This window comes from Pollicipes pollicipes, unplaced genomic scaffold (assembly GCF_011947565.3).
Source record: "Pollicipes pollicipes isolate AB1234 unplaced genomic scaffold, Ppol_2.1 Scaffold_4002;HRSCAF=4701_pilon_pilon_pilon, whole genome shotgun sequence".
Classification (NCBI taxonomy): domain Eukaryota; kingdom Metazoa; phylum Arthropoda; class Thecostraca; order Pollicipedomorpha; family Pollicipedidae; genus Pollicipes; species Pollicipes pollicipes.
This window is the reverse complement of record NW_023596420.1, coordinates 24,110,057-24,133,713: the sequence shown is the minus strand read 5'-3', so window position 1 is coordinate 24,133,713 and position 23,657 is coordinate 24,110,057. Positions and strand designations below refer to the sequence as shown.

At 50.4% G+C, this 23,657-nt stretch overlaps 1 protein-coding gene across 1 annotated transcript in view; it reads left to right on the top strand.

Annotated features, from left to right (window-relative positions):
• LOC119094262 (protein turtle homolog A) overlaps positions 1 to 23,657 on the top strand; it is a 192,832-nt gene that overhangs the window by 151,007 nt on the left and 18,168 nt on the right. The window contains exons 7-9 of the mRNA XM_037217337.1: positions 2,612 to 2,812; positions 14,201 to 14,352; positions 22,463 to 22,610. Of these exons, the coding sequence (XP_037073232.1) occupies positions 2,612 to 2,812; positions 14,201 to 14,352; positions 22,463 to 22,610 (501 nt within the window). The remainder of the gene's footprint in view (positions 1 to 2,611; positions 2,813 to 14,200; positions 14,353 to 22,462; positions 22,611 to 23,657) is intronic.

The window sequence follows — 23,657 nt, the reverse complement described above, 5'->3', positions numbered from 1 at the left end:
CAACACAATTACTCTATTTAGTAAATATGCCCACCACCTGATTGCGTCAGCATTGATTAAGAGCTAATTGATAGCAGTTATAGCGGCTGTGTGACTTGACAATATTATTTTTCTTGGCCTTAATTACTACCTAGCCAATAGAATAACAAAATTTGAATGACGTCATGATTGCGTCATTGATGACTGGGTGACCCTTAAATGATCCGTACGAAGTAGTCTGCACATCTTTGCAGACGTTTAGCTTAGAAACTAGAGGGTTTTAGGCCTTCAGAACGACAAGGCTGCAAACTACACCCAATAACCTTCAAAATAGCTATTGCTGTTCCAAACCCCATAAGAGTGTAGCACTCCCTTTCCAAGGATACCAATAGTTATAACATGCGATAGGGTGGCCGACTGCATACCATTCGTTCGGGTGGGAGCTCGATTTGACCACCCCTCCGCTGAGATCTCAGGAACTAAGGGAGCTAGATACACCAGATTCACAGAGTGTGTTGGCCTGTACGTGAACTCACTTAGTTCAAATTTCGAGGGCTCCTAGATCATAACCTTTGAGTCAAATGAGGTCGAACATGGTCAAACTTCAGGTTGTCTCCAAAATGTCTTCACAACCAGACACATCTTCTAAGAAAAGGGCCACATACTCATTTAGTGTCAGTGACTCTGTTTGACCTTTTGAAGGTCGTGTTGACCAAAATGATGCAAAACAACGTTGAGTTTTGCATTTGAATAGCCGACAAAGATTACGGTAGGCAGTGTATTCCTAAACAAAATTTTGACTCAGGTCTTTTTAGGTCTGTGACCTATCCTGACCTTTGAAAGTTAAAAGAAAACGTATAATGCGGCTCCTGTTATTAATCACTCCTAAATGAGCACCAGAAACTATCCGATACAGTAAGCCCTAGAGTGAAAAAGCAGGCTGGTTTTGACCTTGGCCTTACCTTCATACCTGACCCTAAGTCAACATAATTTACTCATTCTATTGTTGTGTTGCCTACGAAAGCGTCTCGAAGATGTATGGTTTCGTTTAACGCTCCGTTGTTGCATGAGATTGAACAATTCCCTTGAAACTGACTTCGCTAAATCCATGGCCTGACTTTGACCTGCCGTCGGTCGGCAGGCCTGACAAGGTACATATAAATTGTTGAAACCAAACGATCCACTATTTGATTATGCAAAGTTATAATGCAACATATTATGCAAATATTATTAATAATAAATATTATACCCGTATTACGCAAAATTGGGCGTGGCTACGCCCCGCCGTTTCGAAACCATTCTGGAAAAGCCTTCAGGGGGTTCAATTTGACCCCGACCCTGGCGCGTAATAAGTAAGCTTATTTCATCATACCTGATGCTTGCTTCATCATCCTCAAATGTGAAGCATTCTTTTTAAGGGGGTCTGACCCGCACGCCCGGACCCTCAGCTGTCAGTCACAGTGGCTCTTTCTCTGATCGGGGACCCCTGGGACGATTATATGTCTGTCAGTGACCACTAGTAATGAGCAATCAGCTCCGTGCTGCTCTGGTCCCTGGCGTTGCCTTGCTCAAGCAGGGACAAGGCCGGGCCGCGCAATTTTTACCAAATATCTCTTGCATTTGTTGCATCCGACATGACATTACCTTGCTTTGTCGGCTAGAGACACACAATGCAAGGTTTCCTTCGTCAGAAAGGAGCCCCAAGACGGCCAGGGACGATTTACGGACCAGGGGCAGGAACATGACCCCGAAAGTCAAAGCCGTCGCTGACCCTCTGACAATAAAAAGGAAGTTTGACAACTTTCAATAAAAGACTCCACAACGAGGCAATTTAAGAGCACTATGTCAGGTAGGTGCACCAGTGCCCACCCTTCCCTTCAGCTAGGGGCCAGATCTGCCAAACTGTGGTCCCTACACCACTAATTTTGCCCCTGCATTGTTAATACACCATTTTGCGTCAGTGAGAATTCCTGCGTCTGTCCACGGTCTTCTCTAGTCAGATTTCCCATTCTAAAAGTAAGATTCTCTCCTTCTCCCCCTGGTGGTGAGGTGAGGATCCCCACTGCCCTTCCCTCGGGTAAATTTGGACCCACCCCTGCCCCACTCTGGCAGAGCGGGCGTCTTTGACACAGCTCTGTGAACCATTTCCGAGAGCAAACCTTACCAACTTCAGATGTGCAATAACGCCGAGTAAAACGTACATTTGCTGTATGTAATTGACGATGTCAAGACAGCCATCAAAATATGTTGCATCAAGCTTGCAGTGTGGTGCGAAGTCCAAGAATAAAAATCATTTCCCGTTTCTACATTTGAGTTAATCTGTAGTTTATGTTCTCCCTTTGCCTAACTTAATTCGGCTTAGCCTTGTTCCCAGCCTTCTTTCAACACAGCAAAGTGATATTGGAAACAGAGGACCCTTCTTACCCAACGTCATATGGATGTTTCTGTGCTCGCTTTCAGCCTCTCTCCGACACAGTGCGACATGCAGTTCTCTGTATTTTCTCCCAGGCTCCCCTAACCCAGCGTGATATGGATGCCCCTCTTTTGATGTCCCCTTCTTTTGTTCCCAGGCCCTTCTTACCAAGTGTGATACAGATGTATCTGTGCTGATGCCGCCGTGCTCTGTTCCCAGGCTCCCCGCGGCCCAGCGTGATATGGCGCTCGAGTGACGGCGTACTGCCGGCGCGGTCCCAGCCGGAGGGTCAGGACACGGTCAGCCAGTACACGGTGCCGTCCCTGGGTAGAAGTGACCTGCACCGCATGCTGACCTGCCTGGCCACCAACACCAACCTGACGGCGCCCGTTACCAGCTCCGTCATGATCGACATGAACTGTGAGTTCCGTTCCGCGTTTGTCGCAGGATATGCGTTAGCAAATACTTGCTATGTTATAGTAGTAGATAATGATTACATTGCATTGCACGAACCAATGATCAATGACCCCCAATGAACCTTAATGATCCCCAATAACTCTCTCTCTCCCTCCCTCTCTCTCTCTCTCTCTCTCTCTCTCTCTCTCTCCTCTCTCTCTCTCTCTCTCTCTCTCTCTCTCTCTCTCTCTCTCTCTCTCTCTCTCTCTCTCTCTCTCTCTCTCTCTCTCTCTCTCTCTCTCTCTCTCTCTCTCTCTCTCTCTCTCTCTCTCTCTCTCTCTCTCTCTCACCCTCTGTCTCTCGCTCTCTCTCCCGTTTTTGGCAATGGTAGCTTTTGACCGCGGACTCGCGCAGTACGCCTGGCTGGTCCTTCAGACCCGGATGGAGCCAATTTGCATCCCCGATGCCAGGGCCCGGACGGTAATAGTGGGCTACCAAATCAGGGAGTGCGCCCAGAGCGGCAGCTAGCGACGTGCAGGACTGGCCGGCAGACTGGATTGTGTGGTCTGCAGACGGCCAAATGGCGAGTGATCGCTGGCGTTCTGGCGCCGTCGGTCTGGGAGCGTCGGTGGACGCCTCCGCGGCCGGGTGTGCAGCGGACAGCCTGGCCGTTGTGGGTCTGACATAGAGGACTTCACGGTTTTGGGTAAATCCAGGGACATGCATATGTAATCAGTAACGGCTGGGTTGGTTACATATTTTGGGAACATTTTGATGTGTATATGTAAGCTCGATAAACGAAGCAAGCTTAGGTCTGAATTAGCAGCCACAATTCACACCTCCACGCCTGCACCGGGCCGACGTCTGTCCTTAACTCTCCCAGCGCACGGGGGCCTGGGCCACAGGTCATCTGCCAACCGACCGACACGCCGCGAACCAATCACCGCCCCGGTCATAGCGCCTCGGGCAACGCGACCTCCGACCGCCGCGCGGCCGGAGACGGGACGGCCAGCACATGTAACACCGTTACACTTTCTCCCTACGATAACGACAAAGCCCCTTTCAATTAGAAACATTTAACATGTGAGTTTACACACTGAGCTGCCCAAGCAGTAAATCATTAACTATTTGACAAGTCACCCAGCATTTCATTTACGTGCGACCAATCCCGCACAGACGCCTCCCAGGCAGACAGCGCTTCCACGCGCATCACGAATACAGTTACCGAACGCCCCCCCCCCCCCCCCCCCGACGAGCACACATCGGCACCCAACGCTCGCCAGCCAAGCTCCTCTTGGCGCCCCGACATGTGAGAGCGCGACCCAACCCGTCCGGCTGGCGCGCCCGCGTTCGCCGGTTCCGATACCAGCCAACACCCTGGAAATACATGGGACGGACCAGGACTGAACGGCTCGATCAGGCGAGCCGAGCAGCCCACAGACAAACCAAAATGACAGTCCTGCACAGCCCGCAAACAGACCCGACAAACAGGGCGGTAAGATCATCGCGGCATCACAAGGCCCACGGCAAACATACGCAAACAACTGCCAACTCAGCCCAAACATAGCCAACACCGACGTGGATCGCCCTATAAAGTAGCTTCTTTATCTGCAATTATGCTACAACGGCTGGCCATGATAAGAGCAGCGACAGCATCAGATATGCTGTGAACCAGTCAGGGAGATGCCTAATCCGAGTAGAACATCGGAAATAGGTCGCTTCCCTGAACCATTCGAAGAAGATGGCCTACGTCCACCTGAATCGTCCAAGACTACTGCCAGCGTCAGGTATAGCAGCAGGTTCACTGGAGCCGACCCGCTCCGCGCCAGCGCCAGCGACTGCCGCGCCGATGTGGACGTCCGGCTCCCGCGGAGCCGAGACGGGAGCCGCGGAGGGAGCCTCCTCACCAGGGGGCCGATCGGCAGAGATGGCGTGCGGCACTTGGCTCGATCTGCACATAACAACCTGCTCACTGCCATCGGAATTGGCACACAAGGCTGGGATACGCGGACGGTCAATACCGACAGATGACTGTCGGGGTCCACTGATCCCCGCCGTCCACGACGCGACGGCTCATGCTGGACTCTCTCCTTCCCGGAAAGAGAGCCGCCCCACTCTTCTCCCTATCCACATTGCTGGACGGCATTTGACCCGACGCCTGATCTAGACAGTGACGCGGCTTTGGTCTGTTGTGGCCAGCCCGCAGGTTTTGCCACTGTCCTCGAAGTGTGGGCTCTAGTCCGAATGTTCGTGAACGGACACAATGATGGCTGGCTTACAGGGACGGGCAAATATGTAGTATTCGCCCGCTCACCCCGGCTATTTCCCTTCGGATGAAAATTACTCGAGCTGGTTTTGCGGATCCACATATGCCGACATACCCCTGCAAACTCATGTGTGAGAACGTGCACCACTGTAGTAGCAAACATCTGGAACAGGGAATATCTACACCCGCAGAGTGAAATGATCGCGGCGCGCCACCAGGTGCTTGTTTCCATGCGCCGTGAGGGGCAGGCTGGCCAAAATATCCGTTGATGCGGTCTCCCACGGTTCGTCGCGTACAGCTCTCCTTTCGGTGTACGGGCTAGGGTACGGGTGACCAACGCGACCTGCATCTGTCACATTCTGTACAAAATCTGTGTGTGTTAGTGGTCATCGGGGGCCACCAGAAACGAAGCCGTGCCTGCGCGATTAGCTTCTCAGAGCTGAAGTGACCCCAGGGGGCCTGAATGCATCGATCCAGAACCACAGGGAACAGGGACTTGGGAGCGACCACCTGCAACTGCTCGGAACCACGGGGCCGCGCTTTGTGCACTCGAAACAACACGCCCTCCAATAAGCGAAGCCGATCCCACCGCTGCCCCCACTTGTAAGCTCGATAAGCGCAGCAAACTTTTTGGTCTGTATTACCAGCTACAACTGACACCTGCACTCCTGCACCGGGTCGATGTCTTTCCTTCCCTCTCCCGGCGCACGGGAGCCCAGACCACAGGTCACCTGACAAGCGGCCAACACGCCGCGAACCAATCACCTCCCGGGTCCACAACATTCCGGACACCGCGACCTCCGCATATATGCGGAGGTCGCGGTGCCCGTGGTGCTGTTCGCGGTGCCCGTGGTGCTGTTCGCTGTGCCCGGGGCGCAAGATGTTTTGGAAGAATTAAAAAGGTACCTGAGGAAATACAACACACTCAATGCGAATGCCAGAGTTTTAAGTTATAGTCAGCCATATTCACATCTCTTTCGCTATCATCAACGTAAGGGTAAGGTAGGCGGTAAGACGCTCTGAACTGTTGCATAGTTTACCACCAAAGTGCTGGAAAATCCAAACGAGCGGGAAGCAGTCTGGTATAACTTATAACAAATGCATAGCGGGAAGAAATAGTGAGTAGGGGACAGGTATAACACAGCCTTTGGTCATGGTGTATCTTATTATCTGCACGAGATGTTGTTGGTTTATACCTCGACGTTTCAGCTCCACTGTATAACTCAAACACTTGGCTGGCATACGTGATGCTCAGCCTAGGTCCACTATGCTCCTTATCATTGAAGTGAAACAACAAAACACACCTCGTGGGCTGTTGCAAATGACCTGAACTGCATTGAACTAAACTGAACAGCTTCATAAGTAGCGAGTGGGTTGGGCACAGGAAACAATATCCGTGAGAGCTTCTATTCTGGGAGCTGTGAGTGGACGGCTCTTAGGACGGAGGTTGCCTTTCCAGTATGTGTTGTATCGGCTGTGTCGTTCCACTGACGACGCTAGGCTCAAAACTGTCGGCTGGATATGAAAAAGATCTAGGCAGATTTCGTTGCGTTGATACGACGCTAGATTGTAGTCAAGTGTGGATAATCTGGGGTGGTACAACATGCATCCATCATGGCTCCGGAGTTACGTTTACTACCGTAGGCAGACGGTGAGCGGCGACGCCTCCACTATTCTCACGGTGATCCACGGAGTAACCCATGGGGTCATCGTCGGACCAGCGCTCCTCCCATCTCCTCGCCCAGGGCCGCCTCCTGCCCCACACTGACGACGCCCAGCTCTTCGACCGGCCCGTTCCGAGAGTTTCGACCCGATCGGGCTGCTCCAGTCACACCCAGCAGCAACGCGACTAATGGAATCAACCATCCGCAGCCTCACTGGGTGGCTCCTGATCGGCCCGGAGCAGCCTCCAACTCCAGAGGCAGACTGACACGAACCGCAGTTAGCAACCACCAAGCCAGAACCAAATCTCAACCACCGAGACAGAACCAAATCTCAACCACCGAGACAGAACCAAATCTTAACCACCGAGACAGAACCAAATCTCAACCACCGAGACAGAACCAAATCTCAACCACCGAGACAGAACCGAATGTCAACCACCGAAACAGAACCAAATCCCAGCCACTGAGACAGAACCAACTCCAACCGCCGACGTCGAGCCGAACCAGTTCGTGGTCACGCAGAAGCTTTGTTGTTTGAATTTGCGTATAAACCAAACGAATAGCCAGATATAATCAGCACGGTATAGCTGATCTTGCTTCCATTTCCGTGAACAGAACGAACCGGTCGTTTGCCCTCACGCCAGGCAAATGACCTGACTGACCCCGGGCTGGGCCCGGGTCAGTGTGCCGATAGGCGCGGACGCTGTTTGCTTGGTTTCTGATGAGCTCGTATCAAACACTGGTCTTTGACACACCAATGCCGTCTTTCACTGTACATAGACATTATCCCCAGCTTTACACGAAATGTCTTTCATTCAACGCATGCCATCCTCCACTCCAATAACACCGGTCTTCACACCACCGGTACCTCATGACATTCCCATATCATCCTCCATGCCACCTACACCAGCATCCATGCCACCCACAACATCCTTTATGCCTCCCAAGCGTCCCCCATGAGGTGCATGTTGCCGTTCCCACGTCGGCAGCGCTGTTCTCTGCACCCATCATAAGTTTGGAGGCCGGCGGGCTCAGCCTGGGACGCAATAGCTAACATCACAAGGCATCTAGCGCGGACTCTCCACGCCCCCTCCCCTGCCCCTCGCCCTCTGCCCGGCATGATATTTCTCAGGCACGACGACAACCGTCGTGCCGCCGTCCTCCGCGACCGGCCGTTTCTCAGACGGGGCGCCGTCTGCGGTCGGCCCGGCCCGTAACGACACCCAAACATAGACCCAATCGTCCGTGGCCGGCGGGTCGTCACGCGCCGCCGGATGTCGCTGCTCTCAAGCTGGAGCGGCCCCACGGGACCGGGTCAATCTGCCGGCGCGGCGTTATGAGCGGCCGCCCCACTCCGGCGCCGACGCCGCCAAATTGAGATGAGCTTTAGCGGGTAATTGCTTCCTCGGCTAACTTCTGGCGGTAATTCGAAAGAATTAGGCGGAAAGTGTCTGGGTTTCCGTGATCGATTAACCTCCGCCATCATGCGCTGTCCCGACACCGTTGACTAGGGAGCGGTATGGCGCGATGTTCCGGTCCTCCGCTCCCTCCTGCGTGGCGTTCGAAGTATTATATTGCCGTGACGAAGTATTATATTATATTGCCGACGCTCAAAACGAATTTCTTTGGTCGCTCTTGATCGTTGTGAGACGTGTGGTATTCGGACAGATAAGATCAAGCTGCGTTTTTTGGGTGATCGAGGTAAGCGTAGCGCATCACTAGATAATACACGCTAGCAGTTGCTCATGAACAGGAATCCGTGGTGACTTGAGATAACCGCATGATTGTCACGACTTAGACATGGCAGAGCATGTGGCTGTCGGTGTAAACTAGTAACAACGCCATTGGTGAATGTAGAAATAAAAGCTTCCGTAATTGGGCCATTGAAAGACCTTGACCTAGACTCTGAATAAATGGGCTAGGAGGCCAGCAAGCTTTTGAGAGCCCGACCGGCCATTCAGAACTTCTGCGTCACTCCTGTGCGCCTCAGCCCCCCCCCCCCTTCCACTCATCTTTTGCGTCACTCCTGTACTCCTCAGCCCCCCCCCCCCTCCCTCCCTTCGCCCATACGCACTCTGCCGTCGTGTTTATCCGAATCTTCAGAACTTCAAAACCTTCAGATCTTTCTCCCGTTCCAAAGATCTTGATAACTCCGCAAAAAAAGATGAATAAAAGCAACAGCAAAAAGTCCCATTGCCAGAAAATGTCGATGTTCATACGCGTACATCCCGCGGCAAGCTAGGTGGAAGGCAGGTCAGTTGGGTTTGGGTCCCTCGGACCAGGTTGACAAAGCCCTTGATGCGCCTGTCTGGAGCTGATGCAGTGCTTCAAAGAGGTACGCCGACATACCACAAGGAAGTAGTTTGTAGTATGGTGGAGCAGTAAACTTTTGCTGATGTGACTTGGGGCTGAGTGGATCGAGGAAATGGAAATCGTGGTAATCCCTGGAAAAGTGGAGTAATCTCTCACAAGCCGCACTCCACCCAACGCCCAGGGTCAGTTCTCATTTTACTTACCTAGAAAACTGTGGTATCTCCTCGTTAACTGATCTGACATGTGCATCGTTATCAGCCGATCTGTGCAGACACCATGATATTTCTGCAAAGCTTCGGCCCTGCGGTGAGCGGCGTGTGCAAAAAGGCACGCGACTGGTACCCGCCTTACATGACAGGTGACAATTGGCATTTTATACTCAACATTTAGTTTCACAAATTATCCGTGAAAGGTTGACATACATGCTGCTCATCGGCACAAAGCTAAACGCTAAAGCGGACATATGTGACAAACATTCGCATAACCATAACGCCCAGAACAAGACATATTTGACAAACATTCACAAACAAAATGAAGGCTACAATTTCTAGCAAGCGTGTGAACTACAATACAGGCCGCACAAGCAGGCTGATGACCTCGCTGCCGCGTCCGCTCCAACGGCAGCAGTGTGTCAGCAGTGCATTCGACCCTCCCACTGACGGGATCAGTTATCTGCCACCCATGTCATTCTTGTGAACAGCCACATAGCGGTTTGCAATATCTTATTTGTTCCTTCAGTGTCTTGTGCTCTAACAATGCCAAACGTACCCGATATATTTTTGAGTGAAGATAGTGTCAGATCAATAACCTAGATAACTGTTAGCTCGTCCATATCGTACCAAACGTGGCTGGATTTGACTTTTGATGGTGATACTTTTGCTGCACAAAGGCATTCCATCCTGAATCCGACTTGACAATCTGAGTTGCACGGAGGCTCGGACATTGTTCTCTTGTACTTCTGGTCTTTGTAACAGCCCTCTAGTTGCGTAACTTGCCATTTTTTTAATTGCAGACTTTACAACGTCGCGTCATGACTTGCGGGAATGCCATGTAACCTCATAAGATCATCGTAGGCCACTTTCTCAACTGGGTCTTCATCCTAGAATTTTTAATTGCTTTCCCTCAAAAGGACAGTTTGTTCACTAGATTCATGTACTTCTCAATTTGCGTCCGTCCCAACACCTCATTTGGTTATATTGCATGCGTTCTGGTCCACCCTCCCGTTGCGGGGCGGGTTCGACTCGCTTTAGGCCCTCGCTATTTGCGCTTGACAAGCACGGTCAAGTAACAGAGGCTAGGACGCATCGTGCCAAGCTGTGTGGTGCCTTAAACTTTCGCCTCCAGAGTCTGCCGCCGATCTGGAATCGCGCAATCGGACGGTGCGGGTGAGGGCTCACAAGCGCTGCTTAGCGGTAGCTCTGATCCCCAAAATCCATGCATTGAAAGGGTTCGGAGTAAAAACAGTCATCTCCAGGCTTGACATGTCACTTCTTCACTGACATGCAAATTACGCTCCAAAAAGCCGCCATGGTTCACCGATCTGGGTTGACTTTAATGCACACGTGGCTTTCGCTTAGGATGGGTGCTAATGCATTTAAGAATGGGCTAACCATGGTATGTTGACTGACCAAACCTTTCCACCGCTGACTGATTGAGGTGATGCGCAATTGATGTGTGATTGTACCCACAGTTATTTTGAGCCATGGTGTTAATTATTCAAGTGTAATTTGCAAAATCATCCTCAAATTGGGACATAACCGAAGCAATAATTTTGTAGTAGACTTACACAAGCTATCCAACGAAGTTTCATTTGTCCTTTTGTCCCAATTTTTCCCTGAGGTAGCAAGGGGCATTGACAGTAATGTGTACACATATGCTGGTGTTAGGTCTCAGCTGGTGCTGATCTCCGAGCGAATGTCGGTGGAGACTCACCTTTTCTGGCGTTATGTGTAAGCTGACGCTGACTTCCGAGCGAGTGGCGGTAGAGGCTCTCCTTTGCTGCCGTTAGGTCTCAGCTGGTGCTGACTTCCGAGCGAGTGGCGGTAGAGGCTCTCCTTTGCTGCCGTTAGGTCTCAGCTGGTGCTGACTTCCGAGCGAGTGGCGGTAGAGGCTGTCCTTTGCTGCTGTTAGGTCTCAGCTGGCGCTGACTTCCGAGCGAGATGTAGAGGCTCTCCTTTGCTGCCGTTAGGTCTCAGCTGGCGCTGATCTCCGAGCAAGTGGCGGTGGAGGCTCACCTTTTTTGGCGTTAGGGGTAAGCTGACGCTGACTTCCGAGCGCGTGGCGGTAGAGGCTCTCCTTTGCTGCCGTTAGGTCTCAGCTGGCGCTGATCTCCAAGCAACTGGTAATAGAGGCTTACCTTTGCCGTACTCCAAAAGCGGTAAAGGCAGTAAGCAGAACCCACGCTGTTTGTCACCGTTTGCTGGCTCAAAGCCGCTTTTAGGACATTGATTTTTCCACACGCTATGAAAAGCTGGGACATAGCTTGTTATTGCTATTTATTTTAACACATGTATCGTGACGAAAAATCGTACAACCCTCTTTTTGTTTAATATGATTAGCTCATAGTAATCAGAAAAGTTTTTGATGTTTGTGCCAACAGGACAATCAAGCATCAAAGCTAGAACCAACCAAAACAGCCGGTGTCTTTTCAGTGCAGCTTGGCAAAGAAAGAACGCTCGTTCACAGCGATCGACTGCCAGCTACGGCGATTACTGAGTGCCCGTGGCGCGCCCAGATGGCGTCAAATGGAGACCCGCGCTCGCGGAGCGATGTCCATTCCTGGCGCTTTTCTTGAGAAGGAGTTAAACAATGAAAGGACCCCGCCGAATTGGACCTTGGACCACCACGCCCGCCATGAAGGCGGACCACCACCAGGACCACCACGCCCGCCGGCGCCGTCCGCGCGAGGGTGTGAGAGGATAGGACACCGGGCCAGGACCGGGAGCATCCTGTGCTCGCGACGTCACACATTGGCGTGAGTACTTGGCAACCTTCTCTCTCTCATCAGAATGATGTGCGCTGAATCATTGGCCTCATTGATTTGTTCAGTTTATCGTGTATATATATATATATATATATATATATATATATATATATATATATATATAGGATAGCATTGCTACATATGATATATCCTATCATAATCCAAACCAATACATCACGGCTAGTTTAATTCCATTTTCCTATTTGAAATTTACGTAATAGAATAATAAAATGTTAGTTACGTTGCAAAATTTGACGTCTCAAATTCCGGGTCTACTGGTATGGATGCAAGCAACAATGACAGGGATTTCCCCCCCCCCCCCCCCTCCATCTTTCCTTTGCCAGCGTGTGCCAGCACAGCATGCCAGATTCTGGCAAGGCGAGCGTAAGCCCTTGCGTTAAAGCTCTCAGTATTGCAAGATGTTCTTGCGTTTTAAGTGTATCATACAAGGTTCATGGCATTAATTATTATCTTGATGACGTGAATTGATGAAAAATTTAGCTAGAAAGGGTTTGAAAAATATAAATGACATTAGATATTTTCGCCATGCAACTTAGCGCCACCCATAAACACCATACAGAGGAAAGATGGCAGCGGATGTTGTAGAAAGAGAACATTCTGTTCAGCAGAGAGACATATTCCACTATTTTTGCCCTGCCAATGCGCCAACCGTTGAGAATGAGGCTCTAATAATGGCTCTTTTCGTAGCAACGCGTAGCTTTGAACAACTGCAAAAATGTTTGATTAAAGCAAGGGTGACTCAGAGCTCACATTTTCAGCAAACCAGCGTGGAGATGCTCTACAAAATGACGGAGTTGACGCGACTAGGCGAGAATGTGTGATGGAGCACCGTAATGCCATATGGAAGGCATGTAAACGCCCGGGTATACGCCACGCGCGCGCGCTTTACAGCCACGCCTCGGGTTTACGACTTTGAACGACGAATGCGTGTGGAGATTCGTGCTGACTGCATTCGGGCAATTTACTTTAACGTATGATCAATGGGGTGCAGTGCGTGGTTCAGAACTGTCTTTCCGGATGGGTGTGTGGGAGGAGGACCACTGAGGGAGCCGCCGTTGAGACGCTGCTCGGACGTCCGTGTTTGTCGCCTAGTTTTGGAAAGAGCCCACACTGAACAACAACCTTATTGGGGTTTCTTCGGAGTGTTCTACAGTTTTAATCAGGCCGCTCTGTTTTCTGGCCGAACAGAGCGCCGAAGGCAACACAACGCAGAAGTGCTCCCATTGTCGAATGACGCACGAAATAAAGCGCTGAAGTGGGTGTGCGGTGATGACCAGATGTGCTATGATCCTCAGATTACTGTTCCCTTGTTCGCAAGATTGATTCCAGCAAGGCTAATCAATCTCACATAAGTTTGCTAACAACGATAAGGAAAATGAACGCTACTTGGTCATTGCTGTGCTGAAGGTGTTTTTTAGGCTCAAACAAATGTGGTATAAAAGGGAGAGAGGATCGGTCTTATCAGAGGACCGAGAAAGATCGTATATCGAGAAGGATCATAGCATTTTAGTAAAACCAATAAGTAGCGCACTCAATTCCAGCTAACTCTATTTAAACTCCCAGCTGAAGTGACAGCTGACACGTCATTCCTTCTTCTTAATCGTGACTTAACCATGAGGATGAATGTAATTTTCTTAATCGCATGCTAAGCATGAACAGTTGCTTTGGCTAATCAACCATGGGCTAATCATTTAAGCCTAATCACATGTTATATTTTGCCGTCTTCTTAACCGCACTCCAAAACGCGCTTCAAAACGTACAAATAGGTTGGATTTAGGACGGCATGTTTGGAGCTGGTCGAAATTCAACAATCAAAGTTGTGCTCAACTATGTCGATGACATATCGACGGCAAAATATGGTATTAAAAACGTTAATGTTGATCGGTTGACGTCGCACATGACGTTTTACGGCATATAATTTTGGTTTTGTTACTACCACAGCTGATATAATTACGTGCACCGTAACTACTTCGACTGACTGAGTTCGACGACGCACCTGCTGCCTGTTAACTGCCGGTGATCGTCCATTTCCTGCAGCGCAATTTCCTCCATGCATTATCTGCATATTTTGCTGTCACACACAGACTCCAGTCCATGCTGCCATTGACGCACCTCTCTGGACGGAAGTGGCCAGTTCAGTAACCGTCTGTCCTGTGTGGTTTCAGTCGCGCCGCTGAGCGTCTCGATCCTGGGCAAGGGCGAGCCGTTCTCGGCAGGCCGCCAGTACCAGCTGGTGTGCCGGTGTGTCGGGTCACGACCCCCGGCCCTCCTGACCTGGTATCTGGGCAGCGCCCGCCTGGCCGCCACCCCCGCTACGGTGAGTGTGTCATCTACTGGTCGCGTTGACCATGCGCTCTTAAAGCACCCCACACGCATTTGATGCGTACCAGCCCGCGTTGAGCACCGCTATCATACGTAAGTAAGCCCAAAGATGCGCAGAGTACTCGTGACAGCGGTTAAGTGGAAATAAATTTGATGTGCACATAGCACATGCCATGTTTGCAAATATTATACACACTCGGACCATTCATCTCGACATTGCTGCTTACGCACTGCATACCGCAAGATCGTCGAGGCTGAAGACTGCTTAAAGCTTTGTAACACACCATACACTCCGGTAAGGTTACTGGCAACAGTGGGCGGCGATCTTGCGGCGTATACTGCACACCCCGCGATATTCCATGACATCATGGCAGTTGCTCACTGCTTTTTGGAAACTCGATCAAATCAGTTTGCTCAGGTTGTTCAGTGTATTGGCGAGGAACATTTTTAACAAACATAAGACAATAGTGATAGACTTGTTCCTCGGAGAAAAACCAGGAGACTTCAGATATAGATGGGTTGATATTTCGGCGACATGATTTTATCGGAACAATAGCAATTTTGCTATTGTTTCGATAAAGATATGTTGCCGAAATATCAACCCATCTATGTCTCCATTCTCCTGGTTTTTCTTCGAGACATAAGGCTGTTACTACTCTCTTATGAGCTTGGCTTGCATTCAACGTAGTCACCTTGTTCATTACAGCAATTATGTATTCTGTAGTCGGATGAAATGCAAGAATGATTTCATGAAACCTTGCAGCTCCAGTCGAACGCTTGAGTATCAGCAGAGCCGTATGAAGTGTTTCGCTAGCACAATGAACACAAAGAGAGACCTGCACCAAGGTCGCGACCTTCACCGTGTTGGCCTGGGATTGCCGACTCTATGGTGAAATGCCTTAGTATTCCTCCGGCCATCCATAAGCCGTCTCAAAACTCCATTTTTTACCGTGCGGGCCGGGGAATGGAAGACAGCGAGAAAAGGGAAAAATGGTTGGAAATTGATTCGCTCTATCCAGGAATTTCTCAAATTCACAAGAGTCGTGTTTTCCATAAACAGTGAAGCCGCTGTTGGCTGGCAGAATGCGGAGAAAAGTTCTGAATTGAAGCCACCTCGAAATGAAATCTTTTGTATTTTACATCCGTGGGAATAGGCATGACTCATATGCGCCTGGGAGATTCGGTTCATTACTCCATTTCCTTTACCGCTTTTTAGAGACGGTTCAACTATCTTTTTAGCAGGAGACTGTGCAAATATTTCCCTTTTAGCGGTTTTCGTGGTCTGCTGAAAACATTCAGGCATGTCACTAATACTTGCACATTACTTCGTTAGCTGTACGCACAAATTCCCACTTCAGTCTCAGTTAAATCCATACTTCTGCGTTCACATTGGTCTAAGTTAAAGGGATGGGCACAGTGCTAACACACATCGGCATGTTGAACCATGGGGACAATAATGATTGGCCACGGTCCGGGTGGTAACGGGGTGGCACGGTAAAAAATGGCCCCAGCCCTCGCCAGCTTCGTTAAAAGTTAACAGCGTTCGCGTGAAGGTGCTTAGAAACGATCCATAGCAAACCGAGGACGCAGGATCGAACGCCGGCTCCATTAGTCAGCCCAGCTGTCAGCGGAGGTAAAGAACGGCAACAGGACGCTACGTAGGTATTCGGCTTTAGCGAAACGCCCCTCCAATTTTTGTGCCCTGTGGTGACGTGTCTTGCGTCAATGAGCGCAGCACTTTTAACATTTCCCAGACTCAGTGCATCGATTTGTTTGGTGCGCTTGCATCCATCACGCTGTTTTTCTTGCATGTTTTACCGTTGGCTGCATCCGATTAAATAATGCTTGGGTGCAGCGCTCGGACGCCGGCCGTTGTCGCCGACTCGCCGGAAACTGACGGATGAAACGACGGTAATTCAGTTAGCGGCCCGGACGCGGCCAGTCCTCGGCCGTCCTGCACGGCTATTGATCCGGCCCGCAAGAAAATTGCCTGGAAATGCCGGGGAAATAGGACGAGATGTGATCGTATGGAAAATAGGTCCCCCGACGGCTGCTGGCTGCGCCTGCAACGGTCTGAATAGGCTGCGCCGCAGAGCACCAGCGCCGGCGCCGGCTGGGCTTGTCGCTGCCATCTCTGCGGCCCCGGCCCGCCGGGCACAGCAGGCTTGGCAGAACAGCACACCAGACCACTCACCGGCCTGTGGCTTCGCAGGACAGCATACCACACCACTCACCGGCCTGTGGCTGACATGTGACTTTGCAGTTGTTGTAGTGAACTCGACAGGTGTTGCGGTGAGCATGTCTGAGTGCTTGCTTTTTATCTGTAGTATTCACAACGCCGCAGCCGAAATGGCGTCTTAGATCCTTCCTCCATAGGCTTGTCTGCAAGGAAGCACGCATTTTTCAAAGCCTGATCGAATCGTCCCGTGTTACTTCAAAATGTCATTGTAGCTCAGAAATATACGAGACCTTCCATTGCCCGGATGGGCTATCCAGACAAAAGCCACGCAAAGACCTCCATCTCTGATCGAATTCGGTGTGTCTCGCCGTCACGTCACCCGAATGCCATGGCAGGGCTATAAAGTGCTGATTGGGTGTTTGTGGATTTACATTGGGCTGTAAAAGTACCGATGAAAGCTTTGGAGTCGGTGCTGGGTGTAGCCAATCGACGCTGAAGCTTATGCGATTTGGTGTGCGATGCTTAGCGACGATATGAATGTGCCAAGTTTGCTTCAGAACGGCTCGCTGGGGAAATTGCAAAACAATTGCTGTGTTTGCCGCTGTATGTGTTCCCGTGAATGGCCTCGTGTTATAGTTTATTCGAGGCTACCCACATGCATGGAGTAGCCAGTAATCCAAATCGCGGAATAAGATGATTTAACTTGCTGTAAACTGTATTTGGATGTTTCATGTTAGCTTCATGCAGCGTTGAGTGTTGCCGTTTCGTTTTGTACGCACATTTATCGAGTGTCCGTACAGACGATTGCAAATGCAAACGATTGCAAATAATGGTCATTCGAAGGCAGAACATATTCCGGACGTGGCGTCAGCGCAACCGTCGCGATGTTTGCCCGCGAACGGCCTTGATGAGCCACGTGCGCCGCTCGCCACAGCTGATGTAGAAGTCCCGCCGACCGGAACCCCATCTTCCGTGGCCGTACCACCACCGCAGCGGGCCGTAGCGTGCCGTGTATGGGCGGGGGTCGCGCAGCCGGCCTGTCGGCTGGTGGCTAGCGTCGCCCCGTCGGCGGCGCCCCCGGCCGGCCCCGGGCCCGGAAATGGAAACGAAAAGAAAGAAGAACATGACAGATGTATGGGACATCAGGCTAAGTGAGTGCTGACAGGCTGATGTAGGGTGTTGAATAAAAGTGCGCTTCTGAAGACGGTCGAGCGAACCGTAAGGCATCACGATCATAACTGCGCGCTTGCTTCCGCTATTTTATATTAACTAACTACATTATGCTATATTTATTGACTACATACGAACTGTATCAACGATGATAATTACATGCTAACTAAAATATTTATACAGTTGCCATGTTGACTATATTTATCAACCACATACTTAATAGGTTGTATCAACTCACATATGTTTGTTTTTTATAATTGACTCTAAACCAGCTGATATTAGAGTGCGTCAGGATGCCCTCCTCGCCTACTTCTCGCCTTAAAATGTTAACAGGTTTGGGAACTAGTGCGATTTTTCGTAGGCCTCGAACTAAGTTCTGACGTTCTGAACGAAGTATGAAAAACTCAATGGAGCGTTGATACCCTACTGAGTTCTTATCTCCATCGTCGAGTGTTAAGTTGCTGCTCTATAGTCACCTGTGCGCATGCTGTTATGCTCAAAGCATGCAGTGCGCCTTGGCATTACCAATATGTCATTCCATGACCATCGATCGTTCAACAGCGTTCGACTTCGTACACAACTTTGTAACTCTTTTGAGCGCTCCTTTCAGCGTGGGGATCCTTCGGTATTGACCTTTGATGCCACTTCAAAGGGCGCGCCTGCGGGCAGGGGCGGCAACGAACAGCGCGTTCGGTGCACCAGGCATCTCGTGTCATGCTGGTTCTGGATGGGTCCACCGACGACGCAAGTTGTTAAAATCCAACATTTGAAAATGTGCATTGCTATGATGATTCTTTTAGTATAGTGATCGTGCCGAGTGACAATCACAGGAAAGCAATACAAAATGGTCCTTTTTTCTTGATCAGAGCATTTATTTCAGGTGGAACACGACTGCTCTCTCCCAGTGATCATTAACTTCTAAGAAACCTTTTTAATATCTGTCAACCTGTCACAAGTCGCTCGTTGTTCTTGGGTCATGGCTAAAACAGCTCTAGAGTGTATGTTCTCTTTCGATGCTTCGTTCTATATTTGAACATTGTCAAGAAAACGATATTACAGTTCAGACAGATGATGACGTGAAATCTTGACTGTATTGCCCTTTTCTGAATACAATAAACTCATCGATCACACGGCGGGATGAAAACGCACATGCAAAAGAGCGCATGGATCATTGGATTTCGATTTACATACGAGTCAAATTATGCGTCCCAGCGGAGTCCGCTGAAGCTCCATCGAAAAGCTGCAGGGCGTCTCGAGCCTTTACCTGCCTGTTGACGGCCGGGCCCAAATTAGGGATGCAAATAGCTCCCAGCTCTTACCGTCGTCGCCTCTTGCTTCCAGTGTAGGTCGGGACGCATGGTTGGTGTTTCTTAGTGGGAGCGTTCGACAGCCGTGTGGGTGAACTGCCGCTCTGTAGCTGCATAGTCACGCGTCTTCTGATCGCCGTAGTGGTGTGTCCGGCGCGGCCGAAGCTCACAAGAAGTGTCTTGAGTGACTGTCTTAGTCTCTTGTTTACATTTAAAGGCGTAGATAGCGTTCTTTGTTTCAGTATTCAGTACACTGCTATCACGCTTATTCACGGTTATTGTTCTCAGAAGGTTGTCAATCGATAACATCGCCATCATATATTTAATCTATTCGAAAGTCATCCTCCACATACCCTTTTCATGAAAAGGATCATGCATGATTCATTGCAAAATGAATAATTTAAACCACCAAAGCTAACATACGCACAACATGAAAGGCTCAACTTAGTTGCAAAGTTCTCATTTTCGTACAGTTTCAGAATTTTAACTGTCCGTTCCAGGTCCACTTCCGCACTCGCTCGCCGTCACGGCTCTACTCCCTGCAGAAACACTTCCAGTCAGCAAGCGCGGGGATTTAGCAGCGCGCCGGGCATGCTCAGCTCACATGAATGAGTCCAGTCATCGATGCTCGGGCATCGCTGACCGACATGTCAGCACGACACTCGGCCTCATGGCGCAGACTGGCACACGCTTGCTCGCTGTATGGAGGGCGATACGCTATTCCTGAATCCCGTTTAGATAAGAGCTCTCCGTTGTTGGCTCTTTAAGCTGCTTCGGGACGGGCCTGGCATGGACGTGTCATTGGTAGCATCTGTGACTCCAGCACATTGGACAATTGTCCTCCGGATGCGCTTCCGCTGGGTGGCTTTTTCAACCACCGTCGCGCAGTACGTATAGCGTGTGATAAAATATTAATTTTTGAGGAAAAAAAACTGGAAAAACCTGCGAAATTTTCGGCAGTGGTCGGCTCTCTGTCATGGTACAGCAACAACACGGCTGGGGGTAAAAGGCAAATCAGAGCACAGGCGGTCCATTAAGCTGGGCTTCTAGGACAGGGATGTAGCTGCAGTAGCCGGTCGTGCTGTGGTTGAAGAACATTGTTATAGGACATCATCATATGAACACAGAGCACACGACGTAGGCCTAGGTCTTGACTTACCTCTATCGGTACCTTGTGCAAAACACATGCTGAGCTCAAAAGAAGTCGTTTCAATGCTATTTTTGGGCGCAGAATTAAATCATTCCACTGAAAACCTGTTGTTATGTCATTCTAATGAATAATTAAGTTATGATAGATCACTTGAGGACCTGCAAGGTCACATGAAATAATTATAGGTCAATGACCTCTGTTATCAGTAGCGGAGAGGGTAGATGAACGAGTGCGACTTGTGTAATGACCTCTATGTCGTGTTCGTTAAGCTGATGATGTATAGTTTCACATACCAACGCGCCTGTTGTGAATTTGTTACGAACCCATGGACAAACGTCGAAGGGCCTGTTATATAAACAACTGTATAAGCTATATATATATATATATATATATATATATATATATATATATATAGTCGTATAGCTATTGTATATTGTATAACGTATGCAAGAGTTATGCGACCCTGAGTACCTGCAAATGTACAGCGCAATATTTTTTAACAGAGTACAGGTGACTTGGACCCGGTCAACACTTCCATTTTTTATTTTATTTGATGGTGCATGAATCTGACCTTAGCCGACCTCATCTGACCTCCAGGTCAGCGTAAACTAGTATTTTTGTATCTGGGATACTTTGTGCCATAACTGGAGGTAATAATATGGACTCAGTCGGAAGCACATTGTGAAAGAAAACACAAAAAAATCGTTTTTGCAGGCTACTGGGGGATCAACTCTGAACGGTGACCTGACCTAATCTAACCTTGACGGGGAACACAAGTGGTCGGAATGAGCTCCCCACAGTCCAAACGCTTACCTTTGTGCCATCAATATTCGTCTTGAAGTACTATATGGAAAACATGTTGCTGAAATATAATATGAGTCATGTTGCTGAAATGTCAAGGCATCTGTCTCTCTTTTACCTTGGTTTCTCTACGGGAAATAAGACTGTTACTGTTGTCTTATTTATATGCATAATGCTCCTAGCAAACGCACTTAATAACTTATATAGCAAAACCAGTACCATTCCACTCTCTGTGCACAGTGGATTAAAAGCCCGTTTATAACTTTTGCCATCACCCTGCTTTAATCTCGTGATTCGCCCACTAACTTTCTCTTCGGAATGCCGCTCTTATATATGTAAATTTCTGCAAGATGCAGATATTTATCTATTATGTTGCGACGTTTGCGTTAAGATCGGTTGAAAAGTAGCTTGAAAATATATGGTGTGTTGCCCCCTGTTGCCACTCATTAAAAATATTTGGCACGCTGTTTTGCTATTCCAGATCGACTCAGTAGTTCCAGAAATCTCAGAGATGGGGGTGAATACACCACCTTGCCTGAAGAGGACTGCCGGGGAACCCGTGCGGAATATAGTTAAGCGCTAACGTCACAATACTTTGCTTTATCGGCGGATGTGTATCTTGACGCAGTTCGTCAGCCAACAGGAGTGTATTGTCGTTGACGCAAACCCACTCATGCATTTCCAAGTACGTGTCGCCTCCCGTGAGCGCGAGTTCTCGTCATAAAGCGTGTGAAGGGGTTATCGATCAGTTGTCAGCTTCGTAACCCGCCACGGCGCGGTGCCGTCGGCGCTGGAGTGCCACCTGCCCTGTTGACTCAGAACTCAGTGGCGTGCGCTCTCTGGTCAGGGTATTTCCATTGCTGTGCAGGATCCGGCGGCACTGCCTTCGTCACTGTCACGGCCACGGATGTGTGGACTGGTCTCAGGCTGCAACCCCGCCCGGTGCGGTCGGAGATGCGTGCTAGGATCTCAAGGTGCCCCCGCCCGGTGCAGCGGCGGATGTGTGGGCGGGTCTCAGGCTGCAACCCCGCCCGGTGCGGTCGGAGATGTGTGCTAGGATCTCAAGGTGCCCCCGCCCGGTGCAGCGGCAGATGTGTGGGCGGGTCTCAGGCTGCAACCCCGCCCGGTGCGGTCGGAGATGTGTGCTAGGATCTCAAGGTGCCCCCGCCCGGTGCAGCGGCAGATGTGTGGGCGGGTCTCAGGCTGCAACCCCGCCCGGTGCGGTCGGAGATGTGTGCTAGGATCTCAAGGTGCCCCCGCCCGGTGCAGGCGGCAGATGTGTGGGCGGGTCTCAGGCTGCCCACCGCTCGTTGCGGCCACAGACGTGCGGACGGGTCTCAAGCTGCCCTCCCCCCCCCCCCCCCCCCCACCCGTTGCGGCCTCAGATGTGTGGACGGGTCTCAGGCTGCCCTCTGCCCGGTGCAGCCACAGATGTGTGGACGCGTCTCAGGCTACTCCCGCCAGGCGCAGGCTCACCTAGCCACTGGTATCGCTGCAGACAACGTCGCACCAAGGGAACGTGACGTTGACGACGCTGCAGTTCACGCCGCGGCCCGAGGACGACCAGAAGAGCCTGTTCTGCCGCTGTCAGAACCCCAAGGTTGACTCGGCCACGCTCGAGGACTCGTGGCGGATCGCCGTCCACTGTGAGTGTGTCGCCGCGCCGCGTCGGCCCGGCCCGGCTGGAGGTCGCGGCCACCAAAACAGCGCCGCGGCCGCGACCGGCTGCCGGCGCCGGCCGTGACAAGACGGCCGAGAGGCTCGGCCGATCAATACGGATACGGAGTGGGTCGTCGTCCCTTTCATGGGACGGAGCCGGCCTGGTGAGACGTGCGCATGGGGTGGGGACGTGACACCTTGTGCTGCATGGCAGTCGGCCCCCGCTTGTGAGGCTGTCGGGGCACTGGTGTCGGATCTTAGCCTACGGCCTCGCCAGTCCATGACAGCAGTACAAAATGTGGCAACTGAATCACCGCTTCTCTCTCTCTCTCTCTCTCTCTCTCTCTCTCTCGCTCTCTCTCTCTCTCTCATCTCTCTCTCCCTCTACTCTCCTCTGCTCTCTCTCTCTCTCTCTCTCTCGTCTCTCTCTCTCCTCTATTCTCCTCTCCTCTCTCTCTCCTCTCTCCTCCTCTCTCTCTCTCCTCTTCTCTCTCTCTCTCTCTCTCTCTCTCTCTCTCTTCTCTCTCTCTCTTCTCTCTCGTTCGCTCTCTCTCTTTCTCTCTTTCTCTCTCTCCCACTCTCTCTCGCTCTCTTTCTCTCCCTCTCTCTCTCTTTCCCTCTCCTCTTTCTTTCTCCTCTTCTTTCTTTCTTTCTTTCTTTCTTTTTTTTCTCTCTCTCTATCTCATCTCTCCATCTCCATCCCTGTATCCCCTCTTTTCTCCTAACCCCAACCTTGCAGCACCGTACGAGCGCACGTCAAAACAAGTCTAACACGCAAATTGCTGCAACATGAAGCTCTTATGGCGTCCGGGATGATCTGCGCCGCTGAAGCTGGAGATCGGCTGACATTTCATGCGGACTCAGTCGGCTGCCTCGTACTGACTCGCACGTTGCCTGACTCATCATTTTATGTTGCAGCGGTAACCGTGACAGGATATGTACGGACAGAGTGTACTAATCCAATTCTAAGGATTAACTGAAACGAGGTGGTTACCGATATTACGGATGGAATGATTGTTCAGACTATCGCCCAC